This window comes from Lipophrys pholis, assembly GCF_963383615.2.
Source record: "Lipophrys pholis genome assembly, chromosome: 2".
NCBI classification, from domain to species: domain Eukaryota; kingdom Metazoa; phylum Chordata; class Actinopteri; order Blenniiformes; family Blenniidae; genus Lipophrys; species Lipophrys pholis.
The window spans coordinates 1,400,635-1,419,783 of record NC_137636.1 but is presented as its reverse complement, the minus strand read 5'-3'; the positions used below and the strand labels follow the sequence as shown (position 1 = coordinate 1,419,783).

General features: G+C 41.2%; 1 protein-coding gene across 1 annotated transcript in view; it reads right to left on the bottom strand.

Annotated features, from left to right (window-relative positions):
- The window catches only part of luzp2 (leucine zipper protein 2), a 213,067-nt gene that overhangs the window by 8,502 nt on the left and 185,416 nt on the right, over positions 1-19,149 (bottom strand). Inside the window, exons 8-10 of the mRNA XM_080458465.1 lie at positions 15,038-15,112; positions 13,365-13,532; positions 1,353-1,457 (exon numbers count right to left, since the gene is read on the bottom strand). Coding sequence (XP_080314591.1) covers positions 1,353-1,457; positions 13,365-13,532; positions 15,038-15,112 — 348 coding nt within the window. The remainder of the gene's footprint in view (positions 1-1,352; positions 1,458-13,364; positions 13,533-15,037; positions 15,113-19,149) is intronic.

Genomic DNA, 19,149 nt, shown 5'->3' with positions numbered 1-19,149 from the left:
GAAACTATACAAAGGGCCGGGCCACTCATCACCGCTGGAATATATTGGAATATATTGCTCTATAGCTTGTGAACTAAATCTCATGAAATCATTCAAATGTAAGATACGATGTTTCATAACAGAAGAGAAACGACTGACAGGAACCAGCAGGAGAGATCATATCGCTCCAATTTTACATTTTTTTCCATCATAAATGCTAAATTCATGGTAAATCTAGAATAGAATTTAAAATTATTTCAACAACCATCGTAACTTCAAGAGATGATAATCCCACTCTGATACAGCAGAGCATTGAGTGCTGGTTTACTGGAAGTTCCTAGGTTTACTTAAAGTTGACAGGCAGAGCTCTCAGCGATCAGACTCCTCTCATGTGGAACCAACTCCCAGTTCTGGTTCAGGAGGCTGACAGTCTCCAATGTTAAGGTTAGAATTATGACTTTCCTGGCTGGATCATTTTCTAGTGAAGCTGCTCCAGGTTTAGACTGGTGGGAGACCTACACTGCACTAAGGCTCCCTCCCTCCCTGAATGTCAGAGTCCAAATATAGAAAATAGAACATCATTTAGACTTTGGACTGGGTTCATGTTTTGCTTAAGTCGACTGCCACATCTTAAAATCAGTGTTGGTCGTAGCTGCGGGTGAAACACCAGCAGCCTGCCTGCCTGGACGAGGTCTCTGGGTGGCACAGGGTAACTTTTAGTAACTTCCTGTGACGGCATCTCACACCAGCAAGATCAAACCTGCACTGAGGGTGTGTGTCCTTCTTAAAGGCACGGCTGCACACCTGGACAATGACACAGGTGTTTCTCATCAACCATTCAGCAGCGTCTCAGTGCAGTGCAATTAACCACACACACACACACACACACACACACACACACACACACACACACACACACACACACACACACACACACACACACACACACACACACACACACACACACACACACACACACACACACACACACGACTCCTAAATGTATGCTACTACTTATTGCATTTATGAGCTCATCACCAGTGATTTCATTGGTGCAGCAATTTTCCAAACTAAAGTACAAAAAGAAACCAAATATGATCCTCGTGTTTCTTTTCACCTCCGCTAACGTCTCAACAAACAATAAAAAGTGAACGGAAAAAAAATGGACATTATGCATCATCCAGTGGAAACCTGTTGCTGATCCTCGACACAATTTCCCAATTAATCAACCTAATGAAGACAATTAGAATAAAAGTGACTTGTTTGACGACTAATGAGGGACTTGAGTAGGAAATTTAGCGAACAGATGAACTTCATGGATACGGGCCCTCGGGTCACATAGGCCATTACAGTTTAATTACTCTGAAGCTCACCTTTTCCATCTGGCACTCTTTCACGCCGCCATTCTCTCTCCTCATTACTCCGGTGTTCATGGGTGATTTACTTGCTGTGACAATTCTCTGGATTTTGGAGATATCCTGTGAGGACAGAAGGAGACATTTTCACAACATATATATTAAAGGATTAATACATCTGCCGAGCTACATTTAAAAAATAACCAGGTTTAATTCACATACATGACATCATAATTAAAAAAAAAAAAAAATGCTTCATGATAGTAGTTTATTTTTATTTTCCCTTTAACAAAAGTCTATACAAGAAGTTATTGCATTTTCTTTTTCACTGCAGATGTTCGTCAAACCACAACCAGGATGTGAACCTAAGCACCCGAACACCAAGGTCAACATATAACCCGCTCTGAAAGAATTGCATAAATTCAGCTTATTTTTTCTATTGATTAGGGCAGTGGTGGCCGAGAGGCTCGAGAAATGGACTTGGGTTCGGGAGTTTGCAGGTTTGACTCAAACAGCAGACAGGCCACCACTCTGGGTCCCTGAGGAAAACCCTCGACTCCCATTGGTCCACCCAAAAGAGCCCGAATGTTGCAGCCAACCACATCCTAGAAATAGGATGAATAGAATCTCCTCTTGGGGAATAAGAAAATATGAGTAGTTTAGCTTAAAAAAGACAATTTCATTCACATGAAGCAGTGTGAGTAAAAAAGCCCATATTCATTTATTAAAAGTGGCAAGTACTCAACTTTTTAAAATGAATTGAGATTTAACATTTCTTTATGAAAATAAATATAATTGGAATACAAACCCCGCAACTTCATTGCTTTCTTATGATGTGTTTTCAAATTAGGTGAAAAAATGAATAATTATAAAATAGTCACAACATCCATACACTGAGAAGTATTGGTTGTGTGACAGTGGGAAGGGATCACAGATCACAGATCCCAGATCCCAGATCCCAGATCCCAGAGGTTTATGCGATCCCAGATCATCTTTTCACAGCGTCAGAAATTTCCCAGCTGTTGTCTCACTTCACCGCAGAGCGTGACAGCTGCTATGAACTAAAGCTTTTAACAACGGAAAGAAATGCAGCAAAAAATGATCCAAAAGAATCTTTAGCAGAATTCCCAGAAGGTCAAATGATGGACGACATCCACATTCCGAGGCCCCGTTTAAATGACGTTTTCTGGTGAAAATGGAAAATGTTTATTGTGTTTTGGCAGTTTGTTTACATGACAACGGTGCTCAGAGCCAATGAAAATGCAACCTTTTGAAAATAGCTCAGAATGTGGAAATTAAAAAAAGTGTGACTCCGTCTCAGTGGACATGTGGGAATACTCTGCTACTGCACCACAGCCGTAGTATAAAGAGCTTCTGCTCAGTAGATGGACAATAAGAACAATGGTTGCCTCCAGAGTGTCATGACGCCCAGTACATATTCTCCTGGGACTTGGTACGTTTATAGTTTAATTAATATACATTTTAATAATCTAGTATTCAAGTACAGAGAGCAGCAAAAAAAACTACAGTCACAACAATGTTTTGGAGTTTCATAGAGTAGCTGGTAATCAACGTACGAAGGAGTCTTAAAACAATCCCAATTCCAAACCTCTTTCTGACTGTATCCAGGCAGGTTTTTTTTTACTTAATTAGATGGAATCAAGAATCTATGGCAGACATGGCCGACTGGCGGTCCGCCATGTCTGCTGGCCCCATCAGGTCCACTCGAGTCAATTAACAGAAATAGCAGTGGAAAGAGGAAGTTTATTCAACCACATATATACATTTTACATTCACAAAACTGACTTGACAGACATCTGTAGGTCTTCATATTAAATTAATCTTCCCATTTGTCATATATTCATTTTATGGATAAGCTTGCTTCACATCTGGCTTCACATCTGGCCCCCTAGAAGAGACATTTTGTGATTAAAGTTGCCCCAGTCTTGTCTTTGGCCTTGTTTACTGGAGTTCTTTGAGGCCTCGTCTCTGCAAAGCAGTACTTTTTTCAGTAAAAACAAGATACTGTTGAGGCCGAAGGGAGCAAATTTTATCCGGTCGACATTGGGGCATATGCCAAAATGCTCAAATTATAATTTTCTCCTTTTAAACAGGACTTAATGAAATTAAATGAGGAGTTAGGCTAACTAAATGTAATACTTGACATGGATGTTAACAAAATATCATGGGAATGATAAGAGCTGATGAGATACTTCAGTTTATGCCAGAGTGGTAGATAGATCCAAAAAGTCCAACTCGAGCCAATACTACAGTTGGAAATGCTTCTCAATCTGTGATACTGAATATATTCCGCAAGAAAATTTACATGCAGTGCATGTAGAGCTAGCCAGAAACTCAAAGGGAAAAAAAAGAAGAAGAAAATCAGCTTCGTCTTATCATATTTACTTTGTGTACTTTTTTATCAGAGTTCACAATGTAAACACTATTTTCTCCCCACTCGCTGAGGCCTCAGATAGTGGACGGTCAAACACAGTGAGACTGGTGTCTAAATACATAAGTGAGCGTACACACATCAACCCTGGGTGGAATATAAACGCGTCTTGGAGATTTCCTCCAGTGAGACCTGCGTATGACGGTCAATGATCTTCCAGTGGAGTCGCCCACTTCAAATGCATTCAAAGCAGCCGGAGCTGCGGCGGTGGGAGGAAAACAAGACGGACAGCCAGAGATAAGAAGGACTTCTCTGGAGGCAGTTGAGCAATCACTGTATATCACGACCATCGATTTAAAAAAAAAATTTAAAAAAACATGACTCCTGTGAGGATTTTGTACTCTGAATCAGCAGCGTAACAAATGCCCTGATATGAAAGCTAAAGAAAGTAAATAAAACTTTGGATTTTTGGAGAAGTACACGGAGGCCTGAGTTAAATTTACCACTGCCCACAGGCTGGGATTTCAGTAACTGTTACTTTCACTAGTATGGTCATGATGACATTGAGCAAGTATGAACCCTTGATCGATTGAAGTTAATCCAAATTGCTGTATTATCGAGTTATTTATGTGAAAACATAAATCATATGCATGTTCAATAGAAAAATATTGACATTAAAGATAAATATTCTTATGAATTCCTGCTGTGGATCTGCTGGAACACAGATTGGTTCTTCGTCAGTGTGAATGGATTTCTAGCAGCCGTCACTGTGGTGAAAGATGTCCATGTGTCAGGGTCCCTTTTGTCTCTGCCATGTACCTGTTTGTCGCTTCCTGTTTTTCTTGTGAAGTCCTGTCTTGTCCGCGTCCCTGTCCACTTGTCCTTCCTGTCCACCCTCCCTCTGTGTGTCTGATTAGTTTTGATGAGTTTCACCTGTGTCTTCCCTTCCCCAGTGTTTTTAAGCCCTTCCCCCCCATGTCTCTGTGCTCCAATGTCATTTGTAGTTTTTTCTGCTGAGCCCAGCTATTCTCTAGTGTTATCTTGGAATTTACTTATGTTGCTGACCTCTGCCTGTTTTATGACTCCTCGCCTTTTGGATCTCCCCTCTAGTTTTGTACGCTGGTTTTAAATAAACTCTTTGAGTGCCTGATCTGAGTCTGAGTCTGCGTTTGGCTTCACCCTGATCCATGACACCATGGCAGCTGTATGGAAATTCAAGGGCCACTTACGACCCATTTGGATCCCACTTGGACCTTGAAATTAGGAGACGTTTTTAAGCGGTTTCGTTTTCAGAGACTCCGAGCACCGTTGTCGTGTGAGTGGACGCCCAAACACGTTGTTGAGTTTTCACTTGGAAGCGTTGTGTAAATGGAGCCTTAAGATTTCACAATGTTCTGTCATCAGATCTTAAGTGAAAAATAATTCTTTTTTTAATCCGTTTACACCAAACCACTGTATAGACTTTGTGTGCCGAAGCATCTTGTCAGAGGACAAAGGGCTTTGAGTGCAGCAAATATCTTCTGCTTGGCCCTGAAATACTGATGTCATTCAGGAGCACATGGAGTTCAGACCCCGATGACGTTCAAACTCTTCCGCAAAGGTCATTCGAGGAGTTTTGTGGCTTTTCTTGTGCCAGACAAACTAAAGTTTCATACATAACTGTACTGATAATCTATAGGGCATTGACACATGTAGGCGTTTGTGCATAAGGAAACTCGATTCGGACCAGCCGGTCAATCGACATTTTGAAAACTGCGGAGTCTAGAGGAGGTCCAACATGCTTCATTGATTTTCTATGTTAAAAAAACAAAAGGCCATCTATTTGCTTTTAATTTAAACTGCTACCTGTTTCACTAAGATAACACAATATCATTGCATGGTATTTTACTTGGATCAAGTTGTGTATCTCTCCTGCTGTATACCACATGCTGTCCAGGCATTACAAGATCGATTTTCTTTTCCTCTTCTTTCTTTCCTTACTGTTGATAATTCTCCTCAAGCAACTATCTGTCTGCTGCAACCAGTCCTCAGCACAAAGCTAACTTTAACTGGGTCAGAAGACGTCTCTGGAGAGCATAAAGCAAGATAGTTGCAAGATGAACACAAGCAGTCGTAACCTGTCACTGTCAGGCCGCATTCTCCCAGTGTCAGGTGAGGCCACGTCTTTTTAAGCGGCTCCAGTAGAATGGGCTTTGCGGGAGGATGTGAACGCTCTAGGCAAACATTTCATGCATAATTTCCCGACTCTGGACGGCAAAGTGTCAGCTTCAGCAGCATTTCCCAGTACAGCAGTGTAGGATCAGGGTATTTTGGATGCCGTCTCAAGGCCAGCGGTCTTCCAGTAGAAACTGGTGTTTAACTTCAGAAGCGTCATCGTCATGGAGCGGTTCTTTAAATCAGAGACTGATTTCTAGAAACAACATGGGGAAGATTTTTGTGCTTCGCTGGTTACCGCTCTCACAGCTAAGATAAAATATTTAAGTCTGGGCTTGGAAGCTTGGACGTTTGCATGTTCTTCCTGAGTGTTCCTCGACCTCCCCGGAGCGTCTCTTACAATACAAAATAAACCCCTCCCAATGTCCTTGTTGAAAACATTTCAAGTGAAAACTGAAACCTTCTGTTACGTTATGGGTGTCTGTTTACACGACAACGGTGCTCGGACGCAATGGAAATTAAACTTTTGGAAAACGTTCCATCTCCATGGAAACAGGGGAAATCTACACACCTGTGAGTAGATGGGCAATAAGAACAAAGTTTCCTACAGAGTGTCATGAGTCCCAGTCCAGATTCTCCTGGACTTGGTAGTTTTATTTTGACAGTCACCATAATAACGATCCAACTTGGTGGTCTGTCCACCAGAATGTCCGTCTTGTCCGATTGATAATGTTCAGAGCTTTTTGTTTTGTGCGCACGTCTGTGAAATTTTTCTATCATTTCTGTGTAAACGGACATAATTTACAAAATGTTGCCGTGTAACTGCAAAACTTTTTTGCGATTTTCACATTGCTGTGTAAATGAAGACTACTTTAGTAACTTGTTTGATGTTGGAGACATTTGGTTGTCAAATTTCGTCTCATCCCGTTCCCTCTCCTCAGCGAGCAGCAGGTGGCGCCGTGGCCTCTCCTTCGTGCCGAAGCACTCGCAGTTGGCCCAGTCCTGGTCCAGCAGTCATTCCAAGCTGTAGTCAGATCAGGGACTGATCACCCCTCCACTTCCAGACTGCAAATAATCCAAGCATGTGCGAAGCTGCTACTGGTAGAAAAACGGAGCCGAGTCAACATTTCTATACGGGTCGCTTTGGATTAGGATGCCGGACTTCTTAGAAATGACAGATATTGTTGTGAACGGCTGTTTGGATCCAAAGGAAGAATGAGATAATAAGAGACGTGCTAGTTAAAGGCTGTGACTTGGTAAGAGGAAGCAGGAGCTCGGTCCTGATATATCAGACTGTAATTGTTGTACCTTTACATTTGTGGTGTTTCAAAATAGATCTTTTTTTTCCCCATGATTCCATTAAATTCTGTTATAAAAACATGAACTTCAGCCCAATAATTATTACTTAAGTTAGACTTTTTCGACAACCTTTTTTGGAAAAACCTTGATGGAATAAGGATACCTTCTTTTTATTTTGAAAGTTGAATCAAACTGTGGATCAGGTGAACCATTCCACCCCTATTCAACAACTACTGGAAGATTCATGAACAAAGTTATCAAAAAGACTCTGAAGTGAGGTTTTTTTTTTGTTCCGTGGTGCAAATGCTTTTCAGATTCAGCTGATAAATATCTATTACCAAGAGCAATCTGCACTGTCCACCACAAGCTATCTTCTCCCTGCCTGGCAGAGACGAATCTCCCACTGATTTATATGGACAACCAAACAATCATAAAAGTAAATACTAAGTGCTGAGAGCAGGGCAATGAAACGCCTGATTTCTCCTCCGGCACAGTGCTCGGAGCATCTAAGACATCATCTCCCATTACTTTGATGAAAATTGCATACTATCGGACCACAAGACTTGGCTTCCTCCCCAAGAGTGTTAAATATGAAGCAACTTCCACTCCAATCTTGCTGATCTCTGCATCCTCACACTAATGAATCTTTCACCAGTGAGAAGCACTTTGTGTGTGTGTGCGTGTGTGTGTGTGTGTGTGCGTGTGTGCGTGTGTGTGTGTGTGTGTGTGAGACGTCAGGTCTGAAGGAGTCTTATCTGCGGCGTCTTCCACAGCTTAGGGTCCATTATGTGAACTCAAAACTATGAGCGCAAAGCTCAAAGTGGTGTCACTGAGTGCTTGAACAAACATCCCTGCACTTACCCACTTAAGATTTCAAAACACAAAGCAGATTTTAGACTAAGTGTTCTCATGAAACTCAAATGTATGTTTTATTGCTCGGTGGATAAAAGCTTCCACCATATGTTGAAACCCTTTTGAGCATTACGATACACCAGCGGTAGTGCTGGGTGCAAAAACAGAAAACTCAAAACAAAATGGGGAATATTCATATTTGTAACTTGGCTGCATGGCGGTTAGCACTCTCGCATCGCAGGCAAAAGACTCCCAGCTTGGACTTGATGGTCTGTGAGTGTGGAGTCTGAATATTCTCCTTATGCGCCTTGAGTTTTCCCTGAGCACTCCAGTTTCCAACAAATGTCTAGAAAAGCGTGCATTTGAGGCTAAATGGTGTCTCTGGATCTCCAGAAAACATGCTTGTGACTAGACTGGCAACTTGTTCCAGGATTTACCCTGAATTGATCCATTGTCGGCCATGAAAGGGCTCCAATCCCCTTTTAAAAGCTTCAGTGTATAAAAAATACAGAAAACTTAATATGACACAGTCACAAGCCGAAGCTGATCTACTAAGGCGCGGGTGACAAACTCTGGTCCTGGATGGCCGCAGCCCTGCATGTTTTCCATGTCTCCCTTCTTTAACACGGCTGATTGCAGTCTGCTGAACTCGGTGATGAACCATCGTGAGAATCAGGTGTGTTGAAGGAGGGAGACATGGAGAACATGCAGGGCTGCGGCCATCCAGGACCTGAGTTTCACACCCCTGGACTAAGGGGATGAATTAAGAATTACACATAGCAGATATGGAAAAAAGCACTTTGTCTTCATGAATCTCAAATATTGGGTGTGTGTTCCTGATTGTGAAAAATTTAAGGGGATTTTTATGCTAATATTAGTATACATTGCATAAACTAAAACACTAAACCATCCATCCATCCATCCATCCATCTTCTTCACTGCTCAGTTTGTATGGGGTAAAAATGGGTGGAAAACTAAACATATTCTATTAATTTCCTTGGGCCACATCACAGCGATGAGAACCAAGGGTCTTGCTCAGAGCCCCCTAGTGGTGACCCTTAGTGGTGACCCCTAGTGATGACCCCTAGTGGTGACCTCTAGTGGTGACCTCTAGTGGTGACCTCTAGTGGTGACCCCTAGTGGTGACCCCTAGTGGTGACCCCTATGTGATTCGAACCTGCAAGGTCCCAATCCTAAATCTGCTGCTGCACCCTCTAGGCCCCCATAGTGTGATCACAACTTTTCAAAAGGAGGTGCAGATCAACTATTGAGACGGAGCGCGGGTATTGAAAAAAGTTGCGTTCCCTCCCTTTTCCACAGAGACAGAGTCGGAGCATTTTCAAAAAGTTCCACCTTGGGAGCCGTTTTCATAAAGTTGCATTTTCAGTGGCTCTGAGCACCGTTGTCGAGTAGACAGACACTGACCAATGCATTTCCACAAACCCGACGTCTGAATAAAGTTTGAGAGAAGATTGATGGACTAACATCTAAAACTAGGAGGCAGAGTGGAGTCATGCTGTGTCTGTGTGGAGTTTGTATGTCCTCACTGCATTAACATCAGAGACTCTACACTGTAATGTGGAGCTGCCAAAGCAATTGTGTGCAACTGTCTCTGTTTTCACTGTTAGTCTACGGGCCAGAGGCCAATTGTTGATGAAGTGGTACCATCGGGAGGGCAACGGCCATCATATATTTCCTGAAAGCTAAAAGTCTGCGGTGTCTGAAAATGCATGAGAACCTTTTCAACTTGGTAGCTTTTAGAAATTACAGCTCGGCAAAATCGGAAATATTACATATATTACAGCTTATTACACATTTCCTGAAAGCTCATAGCCTTGCCTTCAAGATTACATTACTTTTGGAGCTATAAAATATATGTGGTGGTATCTAGAGCATGTTAAATGAAGTCATATTCTTAATTTTGCGCATTATTAGACATTGACCTTGACCTTAGAGCATGACCTTGACCTTTACATAAATAAGTAGCTGTAATTTCAAAAAGCTACCAAGTTGAAAAGGTTATCATGCATTTCCAGACCCCTGAGATTGTTAGCTTTCAGAAACTATATGGTAGTCTTTGCCCACCCTGTTGGTACCATGTTGGCTTCTGGCCCATGGACTATGTGGACTGGTGACCTGATGTATGTGCCTCCACCCATTGTCTGATCCAGGGCCCTATTACCAGGTTATATCTGTTTCTAACTGGGAGAGGCAGCAATTCTGTCTTAACAGGACATAAACTACAGAACAAATCAAATAATTACAATACTGAGCTGTTAATAAGGATAATCAAAAATACCAAGTGCTGATTTCACGATAGTTTTCTTCTCATCTGTGAGCCGTTTGGCTCTTTTATAAACCAAAAAGTGCTATTGTATGTTGTTGGGTTTTTTCCTACTTAATCTAAAGATCATTTTGGCAGTGATGTAAATGAGATCCGAGCCACCTCCAAATGCACAGGCAGGCTGGACAGATGGAGCGCCCCAGTGACTTCACATTTATCAGACAGGCCGTCAAAGTGTACAGCGGCTACAGAGATAATGACGCTCACAAGTGGAGTGCTGCTATTTGTATGCTAATGAAGTGGGAAGTATTAGTACTTTATTAGCATAGAAAAAGAGTCAACCCACACTTACCTTAAGTTTTCTTTGTTTTACTTGTCTATCTTTCATGAGAACCACATTTTACTTATGCACATAATCCTTTGAAATTAACATGATGGGTAAATGCAGAGTATGAAAACACGTCTTGCTGCACAGCTCAGCCACAAAGAACATAAAGTCTTATCTGCACAATTTTGCTTTGGAGGACGGTGAAAGTATTGATGGTGAAGGAGGCGTTTAGGCCTGATAAGAAAGGAAAAACTGCAATAAAGAAGAAGCTAAATAAAACTCTAATGTGCATGGCAAATCGTATAGGCATGCATGAAAAACATGCAGAGTAAACTGTGACGGCTTTGACGAGAGAAAAGCCTCTTAAAGTCAGAACTGCTCGCCAGGATCGTGGCAGATAAGACACTGTGGTGCCGGGGACGACTTGATGATTTCAAAGTGACGGCAGTGACGGCTTTTCAGAAATCAGAAACGAGCACAATCTCTGAATGGAGTTGACACGGTGGCTTGAAAGAGCGAGAACAAAAATACAAAGAAAAACAACGCAGCCATACTGTGAAGCACACATCCAAGAAACTAAAGTGATGTGTGTCTTTGACTGAGTTATACTTTGCAGGGTTTATTTTATTTTATTTCATTTTTTTAGGTGTAGTAGTATCAGTCTGATCTTTTGTCCCTGAATAATAAAATCGTCCTGACGCAGCAGACCTCCTGCTTGACCCCGGTGCCAAAATGTCATTGCCTCATGTGAAAACAGCGCCTTCAATGAATACCTAATCCTATTTATCCAATGAAGCCTCTTGGCAGTCACCTTGTTTTAGTCCTAAAAGGGATTACATCCTGAGCCCTTAGTTGAGTCTTCTGCGACCTTCACATCCAAACAAAGACTTTGTCACATTGAGTTAATAATTTTCCACAGACAACAAATTTTCACCAAAACCCCCATAAAGGCCCCAAAGTCACTTCTAAAGCCGCATAACGATGGAATAAATTAGCAAAGGCTGCGTGATTTAGACATGTGATTACTCTGGACAGCCTCTGCAGCCGTGTTTGCCCAACTGTTTTATTTGGTAGTAATTATTTCCCGGACCATTTCTCTCTGGGGAGTGATACTCGGGGCATCCGATTGACAAATGGCCGCTTGAAAAAAGGAGGCAATAATCGGTTAACACTCAAAGTCATATCACATAGTGCATTATGTGCGCCGTGATGTGTGGCGAGGTGAAGGTCTGGCCGTGGAGCTTCACCCGACCATGTCCCGAGGAAGCCGGGACTTTCAGAGTGAAATGAACTTCATTGGGAGAGTGTTTACACGAAGGAGAGAAGAGAACAGCAGCCTGTTGGATCGATATTGTCCATGATGACGGAGGCAATCCCAAACTTATTTTCCATTTTTATGTTCCAAAACCAGCTTATCTGGGTTTCATCCTGACGTTGTACCTGCTTTGTTTAAACCGGGGTCACTGACAATCAAACTGTCCAGATCCTATAAGGAAGAGTCGGGACTTGTTGGAGAAAGAAAACAATAGAGCCAATCAGTAAGAAGGGAGAACGGACGCACGCTGTTCAACTCTGCATGTTGGAGGTCGTCACTTCTTTCACGTGTTGGCTCTCTGACGCAGCTGAGCGACACACTCAAATGAAACGGAGCCATTGTTAATGCTATTAATTACCTGCACTTTCCCCGCTATGGCGAGTCAAGATGTCTGCTGTGAAAAGGCCCATTGGTCATGCCTCTGGCAAAATGAAAGGGCTGTAAAATTGCGTTCTGTATTCAGCCTGCATTATTCATTCACGGCCACTACGAATGGAGCCGCTGTGGAAAAAATAAATAAGTATAATTGATTCAACATCGCAATCAGCTCTGATTACCACAGTGCCATGGATCCATGGCCCAAATTATGTGGCTCGACATTTCAGCTGCAGTAAATGTTCACTGCCACCGTTACAACTCGGCACAGAGACAATGATGCTCTGAATGTCAATTATACAAGAAAAGTTTATAATCTAGTTTATAAGATTCATCAGTTAACAGGAACAGTGCAGTGTGTGTGTGGAGCCATGCATGTATGTGTGTGTGTGCATAGTTAGGCTTGTGTTTTTATACATGCATATTTATTTATCCATAAGTATTCATAAACATTAACATCACTATTCCTACAGTAACATCAACAAAAATCATGATAATTCATTTAATACTTGATTCAACACAAAATCAAAGTAAGAAAAGGCAAAATGAGTTAGAATAAAAGTGTCGTTAAGCTTCAGACACATTCCAGCCGTTTTCCTGAGAAAATGTTTCACCGCAGAAGCATTTCTGTTGATTAACATGTAAAAGGTAACGAGACGACAAGTTGTGTTTCTGACATTCGAAATAAAATATAAAGATAAATCTGATATTTAAAAAAAAAAAGAAAGTCAAACACACAGAAAAAGGATTGTTTTTGCTCACTGTGCTCTGATATTGTTAATAGCTAAATAATTAAATAGTCTACTTTTTTGCTCAATGAACGTTGTGATGTCATCATGAATGCCCGTCTTTGGCGGAGCACGTATTGACGTGTGTTAGTTCAAGAGCAGCTTTGCAGTCGATGCTAAACTGAGCGTATCGCGCCACACATTCATCAAAATATAAAAAAGGCTGGATTTTCTTTTACGGAGCCCAGAGCTTCCGATGGAAAAGCATTAAATCAGATGGAACTGCACAGGATAGTGAATTACCTTGGCATGTGGCTGCTGAAAGGTGACTCTGGAGCTGTTGATGAGCGATGAGTATCTGAACAAGTGGGTGGGGGAAGTGGGAAATCTGTGACTGCTGCTGGGCTGGTTATGCAGGACAGCTGAGAAGCAGATGTGAACTGTGTCCTTCAGCGCCTTCAGCTGAGACTCCTGTCCACAAACAACATTACACACACACACACACACACACACACACACACACACACACACACACACACACACACACACACACACACACACACACACACACACACACACACACACACACACACACACACACACACACACACACACAAAAAAAAGGTTTCTGTCTCCCTCCACTACCCATTGCATCGACATGAAGAAATTCACTGAAGCATTAAAGCCATGAGAGGTCACGCTTTAAAGTGGAAACAGGCCACAAGGCATCGTTAAGTAAGACATGAAAGCAACTTACAAGAAGAAAGAATGTAGAAAAGAAAAATCATTTCATGTGTTACAAAGACCTCTGATCTCAATACTCTTTAGATCAGGTGTGTCAAACACATTATAGTTCAGGGGTCACGTTCAGCCCAGTTTCATTGTGGGCTGGACCGATGAAATACCACCATAATAACCTTCATATCGGAACTTTAAAGTTTTTCTTTGTCGTGGCGCAGAGTAGACCTGCTGAACATGTTTAGATTTTTGCAAAACCAAACAATTACTACCAGAAATAAAAATAATCTCAACATAAAGCCAATTTTAATAAAAAAAAAAAAAAGAAAAGCTTCTGGAAAAATAAATTAAAACGTCAACAACAACAAAATCTAAACCTGCATGTTTTTTACAAAGTCATGGCTTTGAGGCACGGCAGCATCAGAGATTGACCGGCTCTGGTCTCTGGGTTGTGTTTTGTCTGCTACCCTGAAGAAATCTGTGTTTCAAAATCATCAATGTTTTCTTTGAGATTTGGACTTGTGGTCGTAAGGCTGCACAGATTGGAGCCTCACGTGGGCTGGTTCTGGCCCATAAACCTTATGTTTGACACCCCTGCCTTAGATTAATACCCCTGCTTTAACGAATAGAACAGAATAGAATAGAATAGAAATACTTTATTAATCCCAGAGTGAAATTCTTGCAACATACAGTAGCTCCACACAGAAAAGAACACAGACTAAACAGCACAGAAGTAAAAACAAAATCAGTACGGCAGAGTGAAGTCAATAAGTAATATTAGACGTTAATACAATCAGTATTTCACCCTCTCTCATCCTGAGTTAACCTGTCTAACCCCATTAGGTGAGCGTCCATAAAAACAGGTAGAAATAGTAAATTGCAGCTGGTTTGAGCTACAGTCCAACTGTAAACACGTCTTTCCTAATGAGAAGAATTTGTAACGCACACCTTGTTATTTCATTTCAATATTTAACCTCAACTCTCAAAGCTCCTCTCTCTGAAGTAGGAAATTTCTCACGACTAATATCGTACTGCACCTAATTTATTCATTCAGTACTTTAGACGCCATTTCTCCGTTTGATGTTGATATTGCAGTGTTTAAACGGGTCAGATGGGACGAGTTAAAAGCTAAAACCTGCCATACAAACACATCAGGCTTACAGGTATTCTAATTGCAACACGCAACAAATGGAATTAAGGCATAATTCATGTGTGATTCACTACTTAATTGTATTCACCTTATCCAGTGCCGTCTTTTCCAGCTCTTCCTTGGCTAAAGTTAACTTGTGCTCCAGGTCCATTAGCTGCTGCCCCTGCAGAAAGACATGAATTGTGAATCAGCTGTGCAAACAAAGCCTTCCTCCATTCCCACCTCGTCTGTCCAGTAATATCAATATTAAAAATCTATAGCAGCTAACGATTGAGGCTCCTCTTTATGATTTTGCAGATCATCACTTCTGCTGGGTCTTTTTAAACTCTGCACGACGGCACACAGACACACACAGACAGAAACCACTCGGGCACTCAGGCCTCATGTATATTAAATGTCTTTGGCACTCAAGGAACCTCTCGGGTCCTCACGTCAGTAAGAAGACTGAGACAGGATGTTCCTAATTCTAGCAGTATTGTGAAACTTTATGTGGGAGTTAAAGGACGTTTTCCGGTCACAAAAGTTCCTCCTGTTTGAAGGAACACGGTTAAATTGTACCTCACGTCTTTGTTGTACTTTGGAGGGGCAGAGATGAGTTAGATTAGGTCCAGAAGGTAAAGGGTTTATTTCAGATTATTATACAGACAACACCTCAGTTTAGTAGCCAAGGACCTCAGCAAATGTCGGGGCAACATTCCATCCTGCTGCTTCTTGATTCTTGAGTAACTCGTGACACCCTCTTGTGGTTCAAACTGGAATTGCAAGACTGAACAAGCAGAGAAACAGTTTGAGTCCAGGTTCTGCTTTGTAGACTTTTAAGTTTGAACTTTACATGTGTCGGATTTCAGTTTTCTTCCACATTTAAAAAATGCTTTAAAAGATTGTTGAGTCAAAATGGCCTAAAAGTACACATTGTCTGTGACTGACAGACAAATTGTATTTGTCCTGTAATGGACTGCTGATCTGTCCATGTTGAACCCTGACTCCACCCACAATCACCTTCAGCAGTTTCACTATAAGTTTAATAAATTAGTATTACAGATGGATAAATGTTATATGAGCAGGACAGAAACTTGGGATTCATTATGACTGTTCCTCTGTCTAATTTGACAAAGTATTTAGCATTTTATTGATTTCCCCTAATAGAAAACGTATTTTATCTTTAAGGCTGAGTTCAATGACAGTTTTTTTTTTGTCTGAGTTAAAGAAAAAAACAGACATTTAAGTTTTCAGAGCAAGTTTGATATATTTCCTCTGGCCTCACCTAGCTATATATAGTTGGACGCAATCTGCATAACAACTGAAGTATTTTCTGGTTCTACTGTTTGTCTGTGATTAAACACTTTCAAGGTGAGAACATCAGTACACAATAGTTAAGTTTTGTTTGTAATAAAGACAATGACAGACTACAGTCTGCAAAGAGGGGATAATATTGTATGAGCGACCTCAATCAGCTGGTAGTAACAAGATGACTTTGGTACTCAAAGGGCTTCAGTGAAAAAGACTTTGTCTCGGTTTTATGAAGCACAAAATAGGAATAATCAGCTCCGAGCTACTTAAGGCAGGAGTGTCAAACACATTTTAGTTCAGAGGCAACATTCAGTCCAGTTTTATCTTCAGTGAACCAGACCGGTAAAATAGCGCCATAAGAACCTTTAAATTTGAACTTTACAGTTTTTCTTTGTTGTGGATTATACCGGATGAACAAGTTTATATATTTGCAAAACCAAACAATTCCTACCAGAAATTAATATAATCTCAACATAAAGCAAATCTTAATGGAAAATGTCAGTGTTGAATTTTGTTTTCATCACGTAAGCATATTCAATAAAGAAAACATTTAAATTTAATGGTTATAATGGCGCTATGGTACCGGTCCGGCCCAATCACAATGAAACGGGGCTGTTTGTGGCTCCTGAACTAAACTGTGTTTGACACCCAGCTCTAGATGGCATTAATAAGGAACCAAATATCAAGTTAAATTAAACTTACACTGAAGATCTGCCAGTCAAACACTAAAAAGAAAACTTTTGACGGTTATAAAAGCTGACCCCCATAAACCAACAAACCTTTTTAACGGACATCATTTCCTGGAGCGATGGACTGAACAGCACACACAAAAGGGCCGTCCTCAGTAAATGAGCCAGTATAAGACCGTATGAAGATCAGAGCTCCCTCCGAGGAGTCTTTCATTATTGATAAACTCATCAGCGAGGAGAAAATGATCCGGGATCATTTGCATGCGGTCTGTGTAAAACCAGGCTTGGGGCTGGACTTTGAGCTGTGAACTTTTATTGGGTGGCTTTAACTGGCCTCTTAAAATGATAAACTGCCAAGACTTAACATTTTGAGACGCTCAAGGTCAGGCAATGCAACAAACAGCGCTACAAACCCTGCTTGGAATACTTGGAATAGGTGGCGTTGAGGCTGATCGATGGTTTGCGGTGAGTTTTATGGACTCGTGTGGTGCTCCGGTGACTTTTGTGATACGGCGGGGACACTTGGCATGTTCAATGATTTTATCTTGTTTTCATCTCAATTCTCTGCCGGCGAAGTGGCGGTTTTAATGATGAACCAGTTTGTCACTTCTGCCTTTGACAGATGAGTCATGCATTGGCACTGGAGGAGAGATGATTAACACGAGCACATTTTGGAACATATTAGTCATGTATTGGTCTGATAAATCATATATTATGATGTAATATAAAAACAATATGCTTTTTAGTCCACTGTGATGAGAATCAATAAGACAACCATTGACGATGGCGTCTCTTTATTTATTTACTGGGCCAATAAATTATAAATCATGATGCAATATATGAAATAAATGATTTCTTGTGGTCAATTGAAACGGATATGGCAACCCTTCCTTTTGTGTTGTTGTAGGTCTCGAAGTGAAAACACAGCAGCGATGTTGCCACACCAGTAAGTGGCAGTGCAACTGTTTGCCTGTGTGACAGATTGCAGCCTCACTCGACAGCCATGCTTAGCAAATGGTGCTAAGTGCTATGCTAAGCAGAGCATGTCACATCAGTGTGGCGGGTTTTTACACTTTCAGTGGAAGCCAGCGTCTCTGCTATTTGGAAAACATGTTCGAAAAGTGTGTTTGTATTTCACCACAAAAGTGTTGAATGCAGCCCGAGGAGTTGAATTTAGGACAACTGCTCTACAATGAACAGTAGGCGTGTTGGTGTATACGGGTTTAAAGTCCAACACAAATTTAAAGGCAACGGTCAATTACATCCGGGGGTCACAAACAAAACGTAAAAATAAGAGCCTGTAAATACTAGCAACTCTGACTTGTTTCTTCTTTTTTTGTTCTAGGAGAAAAGATTAATATATAAGAAGAAATCAACTTATTTTTAATGAGGGCCATTTGATCATGTTAAAGTGATTCCATATATTTAAACAATGAAAAGTCCATTACAGCTCTAGTTTAATTGTTTATGAAGGGCGAAGCGCTAGCCACGGGCTGTGGTTGCTCCACACATCACATCATTTGAACGAGGGCTTTACAATGATGCTGCTAACATAAGTTAAGGTCCTATTTACGTGACGTTTCAGAACGTTTTTGTTTCAGAAAAGTTTTGCGTTTCTACAGCAAAATCTTGAAAATGTCAGTTCACACAGAAACACAAAAATCTATGTAGTTAACATGCCGGGCCAGGAGTTGGCGCTCTTCTTTGTTTTTATAATGTGCACAGAGAACAATTTACTCTAAACATTAACAATGGTGGGTACACAGACATTCATACGGGCAGACGGAGATGGATTGTTATCGTGATGACTGTCAACTCTAAAACTACCACGTCCCAGGAGAAGAAGGACTGGGAGCCATGAAAACACTGTTCTTACTGTCCTTCTACTGAGCATGTGCAGAAGAAATATTTACTACAGCAGTGGTGAGCATGTGCAGTGGCAGAGTTTTCAAAAAGTAGCCAGTTTCCACAGAGACGGAATTGGAGCATTTTCAAAAAGTTCTCCCTTGGAAGCCATTTTCAAAAAGTTTCACCTTGGGAGTTGCGTTTTCAGTGTCTCCTCACGTCGTCGCTTAAACATACATTAAAAACACAATGAATGTTTTCAGGTTTCACTTGAAAACGGGTCCTAAAACTACTAAATGCATGATGCATTCCATTATTTTTTCTTTTGTGTAAGCGAAGAAAAAGTTAGAATTTAGGATTGGGGACCAAAGCAAGA